Below are 6,129 nucleotides of genomic sequence, written 5' to 3'. Positions count from 1 at the left end.
GAGTTTCGGTCTTTTTGGAACCAAGTTCCGGTTCTTTTGGAATCGAGTTTCGGTACTTTTGGAACAGGTTCCGGTTCTTTTGGAATCGAGTTTCGGTGCTTTGAGAATCGAGTTTCGGTTCTTTGGGATCTGTTTTTAGGTTCTTTTGGAATCGAGCTTCGGTTCTTCTGGTATTGAGTTTCAGTTCTTCCGGAACCGTTTTTGGGTTCTTTTGGAATCGAGTTTCTGTTCTTCTTGAACGGTTTCTCGGTTACTTTGGAATCGTGGTTCGGTTCTCCGGAACCGTTTTTCAGTCCTTTTGGAATCGAATTTCGGTTCTTCCGAAACCGTTTTTCGGTCATATCAGAATCGAGTTTCGGCTCTTCCGGAACCGTTTTTCGGTTCTTTTGGTATTGAGTTTCAGTTCTTCCGTAACCGTTTTTAGGTTCTTTTGGAACCGTTTTTCGGTTCTTGTAAGAACCGGGCCGGTCGGCTCTCCGGTTCCGGTTCCTCGGTTCTGTGCATCACTAGTGCATATGTGCATATGTATGTATCCATATTTTTATCTGCATGCATACATTGTATATAAAAAATTTGTCAACAAAACTTCCAACCTACTGCCATTTTCTCGTTTTTGTTCTTCGTTCAATGTTATTAGAATAACGCTAAACGCTTGTGAGTCATTTTATTTTCTTCCCTTACCCGGCTTACTTTTGTCTGTACATACATACATACTTACTTAACAATGAGTAGGCATAAACAACTTTGGGAAATTTGCAGAAAAACAATTGCAAGCTATTCGTTGAAGTGAATTGCTGAAGGCAAATTTATGGAAAAACCATTAAATCAGGCACTGTGAACGAAAGTAGCGAGTAAATGTCGCCATAAATTTATTATTACAAATTATTAAAATGGCTGGAAAAAGCACATACGAACATGCGTATTTTAATTGTTGTGGAAGAAATTATTCGTAATAAAGTGTAATAAAAATTTGATTAAAACTCATTTATTCTTCTAACATTTCGCTGCAGCTTCAACTTGCCGCGCATAAGTGCCGCTCTGGAGCGTTTGATTGGTACAAATGTAGTGCGTCTGACGGATCACAAATTCATGAGCGAATTGCGCAAACGGCTGGAGGAGGAGCATCGTAATCAATTGGAGCGACGCATAACAGCAAGAGCGGTGAGTAGAGAGTGCGAGAGAGGGGAGGGATGTGGTAAAAATTAACGACAAGCAATTAAAAACAAGGGTTGAGTAAATTAATAATTTAGTATTAACATAAGTCCTGAAAAACTTGAAAAAAACTTAGGCTCAAAGTAAACTTTTGTTAAATGACACTTCTTAGTTTAGGAGGTTTTATTTTTTTACCTTGGTGCCGGTAAGTTACCAGTTAATCGAGTACCGTAACACACATATTAAATACCATCTTAGCAATACAATGAGTGAGTACATAGGCATTGTTGAAATTGTTTAATGTCAAATTCTTATAAATTTATTGACTTCTTATGCACGGTCCATAAGAAACTGAAAACTTTAAAAAACCAATGGAAGTTTTCATATCATTCCTTAAGCCACCAACGGCAGTGACACTTGAGCCGTTAAAGTTAGCGCTCTCATATTTCCTTTCAATTTATTTTGATGAAGTTCTGACATGAAAATGCCTCGAACAAATGCAAAGTAGAAGTAAAAGTAAATTAAAGTATTCTTTACGTGCAAGTATTGTATAACAATTTCATTGTAGTACGTATTTACATACATATATACATGCATACATATGTACATATATATGTCCAAAGTATGTATTACATTAATGGCGGGAGCTACTACAAATCTTAAATAGACTGAAGTGGTATTTAAGCTATTATCATTGAACCATACACTTATCAATAAATACTGCGGTGAAAAGGGCATGTTATAACTACGGGGACCATATTTTTGAAGTAAAAATACAGTACACATTTTAATTTTGTACAAGAGTGCTTTTATGCGCCGTAAAAGTATTTTTTTTTTTGGTGGAGTAACGCCCTCCCACAACTCGTATGGCCTCATTCATAAAAATAAAATAGATTTAAAGAGCTTTATAAGGTGAGATTTTTAAATACATTTTCGATTAATGAATCATTCTTTATTTCTATGAATGCGGGTGTTAGTTAATATATTTTCGAAGGTATTTAAAAAGCAGGTCAAGTATTTACTTTCTCACTCGAATTTAATTTATGTATAGTCGTATAACACGAGTCTACATATCGCGCACTTTCCTCAATGGTATACTAATTCAATACGTAACTTTTCTGAATTGAATTTTTCAAATAGGTGGCAACCCGCTTCAAAAATATGTTACACAGTAAACTTTCTTAAACCCCTTTAGTTTAATACCCGTGTTGTAATATTTAATTTATTTTATCAACTTAATTGAATATACTTTTTCAGGCGGGTGGCAACCTTCCTAAGAATTATTTTCGACAGTAAACTTTCCTAACCCTCTTTTGTTTGATACCCATATTGCAATATTTAATTTGTTAAACTAAACTTTAACTTTTACTTAAAACTACTAAGAACGCTAAGAAAAATGAAAAACGAATTTTCTTATAAAATTTACGTGATGGAATTTTTGCATTATTTTTTTCGTAGCTGAGTATTTTTATTCAGCAAAATGTCCTTATTCTTCTGATGAGAAACGATGGGCATACATATTTCCGAGTGTAAAAATGCCAAGTATTTAGGTTAAAGGTTTATTTTCCCGTACTTTAGAACGCTTTTGTGCAGCAAACCTAATGTTCTATGTTTCCTCGTCCGCATAGGCAGTGTCGGCATTTCGACACCCCCACAACATCTATTCGGTGCATATGAAATCGTAGTTAGTTGTGGATCCTTAGGTACCCAGAGAGTAGCCTGATGACATTTATATTTAACTGAATGATATCCGATCTATTTAAAAGCCAGCCGAAGAGCCTGACCTGTCTATAGCCACCCAGAGTGTTCCCCCTTTAGCAAATATGGTTCTCGAAGAGGAACAACTAAGGCCACAGAATTTGAAGCGTGTTATAGCAGTCTTTAACAAATTTAGATTTCAGCATCTTGTTTTTAGAGAGCTCGGTTGGCTGCATGGGTACCAGAAAATAAAACAAGATTAGGATTACTAAGACTTCAGTCTGGAACACCGTATACTGCAATAAACCAGAGCAAGGGAGATAGAAGGGGTCTCCCCTATAGGTAGCCTCTCACAGCTCTGGTCTTCACTTGAGTGTGGCCCAAGGATGACGTGATTTCACGCCCATAAGGCACCTCATCGATCGAGCCCATAGATGGTTATATGCTCTTTGGACCAATGCCCTTGAGAGCCATAGGCAGTATTGTCCAAAGCCGCGGTGTCCAAGGGTTGTACTCAAAGGCGCTTTCGATCTTACTAACCAGACACCGTAAAGCCAAATTAGTTGTTTTCCCTCTAATATCAGCGAATTGTGTGTGATGTAACAGTATAGACACGATTAGTTTATTCCTATTATAGAGGTCTAACAGTCTCTCCATTGTTTTGAGAATGAAGGAAGTTAAGCTAATAGATCTGCCCTAAAACGACAGGCCAGGGGACCAAGGATGTCCGTGATACTTTTTTGTAGGAGTGCTGGAAAAGTCCCATTGCCATCCCACTATCCTTCCAACCTGCCTTCATAGAAAACTATCCCGTTAGAAGATTCCTTTGATAAAATTTTATAGAGACGTTAGTCTTCAGGCAGTGTCTTTATTGACCCTATTGACGCTGTCTCCATAATTCCCTCTTTAAGCGACTCGTTTGTTATAGTCAGTGAGAGCAGCGTTGTACTCTTCCCACTGATGTGATCTTTTCGCCATGTTTAAAAGCTTTATGACAGACTTGCGTTTTGCATCCAGTTCGTCGTTCCACCACGGAACCCTAAATTTCATCATGGTGGAACCAGAAACTGTGCTGCAGGTACTGGAAGGATTCCAGCAGGACCCTCTTGAGCAGATCCACTGCAGCCACCATTTCATCGATTGAGTTAATCTCTGATTTCGAATCTGATGTGCTGTTGATCCCAGAGCGATGTTTCGTTCGCCAATTTTATACAAATTCAGAAAGTGATCTGCTGCAGAGAGTGTATTTTAGTACTCCCTTTTGAAACCTTTGTACCTGGTAATGAGACATCCGACCATTTCACTAGAACCTAGTGACAGCAATTCTGAGATTTTTAAGCCAAATTAATAAATTCTAACATTCTATCTAATCTAGCAATACGTCTTATCGGCGAATTTCAGATCGTTTATGTTTTGTATAGGGATTATTAGAATTACATGAAGCCTTAAACGAAAAGCTTCAGGTGTAAAATTGCCTAAACGGAAAAAATCACATTTAACGGATATATAACGGCTGGCAAGTGTGACATTCACTACGCCTGTGTATATCCATCTTTCACGCAGAAAGAACGTCAGACACATTATTAAGCGCACAAAAAAAAATAAAACAAAACTGGGCGATGTGTTGCAATCATAAAAATGTCAATGGAATGAATGTCTGCATTTTATATTTGCAATTTAATTTTCATTTAGTAAAATTCTACCTATATACATAGTTCCGTGCCAAGCTAATATACATAGATCGTTGCCAATATTTCTGTGGCCCAAGTCACTGACAGCTTGACAGTTATGTGACAAGAAGGCATGCAAATAAATGCAATAGTAGTATTGGGTCTGACACTCATAAACATACATACAAATGTGGTTTAATGCATAATACGTTGTTGCTTATATTTTAGCTGTTTACAAACATATATATATATGTACGTGCTATAGATTATTTAGTGAAGCGCACTTTATTTTTTTATTTTATTTTATTTTCATTCATTTCTCAACCATTTCCTTTTTTTCATTATCAACTGTGTGCTCATTTCCCTTCCTTCTTTTCCAAATCTTCCAAAATTATTAGCTCCGAGAAGTCGAACGTGAACGTCTCCTAATAATCGAAGGCAAAACGGATGAGATACCCGAAGAACTGGCAGATGATCCAATATTTGTTGTTAACAAAATTGCGAATAAAGAAATACAAAAAGAGCGCGCTAAGGTAAGTTGATCAAATAAATTATATGTAGGTAAAGTACAAAATTACAAAAACTTTCTTGCAAATTTAATTTAAAAAAAATTTCAACAAAAAATGTGTCGTCTCCTCCGCTAACAATTAGCTAAAAACGAATCGTGAACGCAATGCGGAACGCTTAAAAGCACAAGGCTCCAAATGGGAACGTGAACGTCAGAAATATGTGGAAGAAGAACAACAACGTGTAGAGAATATTAAAGAGCGCAATAAGGCGCAAAATGAACTTGAAGACCGCTACAAAACCGAAGATGCCGAACGAGGCATGGACTTATTGCGGTGAGTTAAACTTAATTGCTGTGGCTATGGTTAATGTCTGCGGTTCTAATGTCACGCTGGTAAAATAATAAACATGATTTACTTATGCAATTTAAAAGCGCGCAGTCGGAGTCGCGAATTGGGTGATGCGCTCCCAAGTTGTATTTTATAATTACTTACTTTTTGCTACTTTTATTTTTGTATTTGTTTTTTGCTTTTATAATGTTTATGTGCAGCATTCGCCGTTCAAGCAAATATGCCTCGAGCAATAGAGCCATTTATTTTAGCGTGTACATATTTTAAGTGCTGAGCGTTAGCAGCAGGCAACAGCAACAGTGTCAACACACTCCCTTACTTGAGTTAGCCGTTTCTTGTTTTAAACGTGCTGCAGCATATCCCCAATTCTTATTTTACTCATACAGCCAACTGTTTTTTTTTAAGCATGATTATTTTTATGTCGCCCTAAATATAAGATACAGCTTTCATTTGAATCTCATTTAGAAACGCAAAGGAGTACGGAAAATCATCTCGACACCTCAACCAATTCGCAATAACTAAATGGTACTAGTACCGAGCTGGGACAGAACTATTACGAAATTCTTTCAGCTAAAGCCTTTTGCGTAGCCATATTTCCTTTCCATTAGAAAGGACTTGATGAGGATGAAGATGAAGATGAAGATGAAGATGAAGATGAAGATGAAGATGAAAATGAAGATGAAGATGAAGATGAAGGTGAAGATGAAGATGAAGATGAAGATGAAGATGAAGATGAAGTTGAAGATGAAGAT

At 36.9% G+C, this 6,129-nt stretch overlaps 2 protein-coding genes across 2 annotated transcripts in view; one reads left to right on the top strand and one right to left on the bottom strand.

Moving 5' to 3' along the window:
• LOC118740651 (golgin subfamily A member 6-like protein 22) overlaps window positions 1-6,129 on the top strand; it is a gene marked incomplete at its 5' end in the record, with an annotated part of 500,945 nt that overhangs the window by 2,022 nt on the left and 492,794 nt on the right. Inside the window, 3 exon segments of the mRNA XM_036472264.1 lie at window positions 1,011-1,161; window positions 4,919-5,053; window positions 5,172-5,362. Coding sequence (XP_036328157.1) covers window positions 1,011-1,161; window positions 4,919-5,053; window positions 5,172-5,362 — 477 coding nt within the window.
• The window catches only part of LOC118740652, a 60,305-nt gene that overhangs the window by 47,184 nt on the left and 6,992 nt on the right, over window positions 1-6,129 (bottom strand). The window lies entirely within an intron of this gene.

This window comes from Rhagoletis pomonella, unplaced genomic scaffold (assembly GCF_013731165.1).
Source record: "Rhagoletis pomonella isolate Grant_MI unplaced genomic scaffold, Rhpom_1.0 Rhpom_scaffold_00006, whole genome shotgun sequence".
NCBI lineage: Eukaryota > Metazoa > Arthropoda > Insecta > Diptera > Tephritidae > Rhagoletis > Rhagoletis pomonella.
Note: the sequence above shows the minus strand (reverse complement) of the source record. Positions and strands in the feature narration are given on the sequence as shown.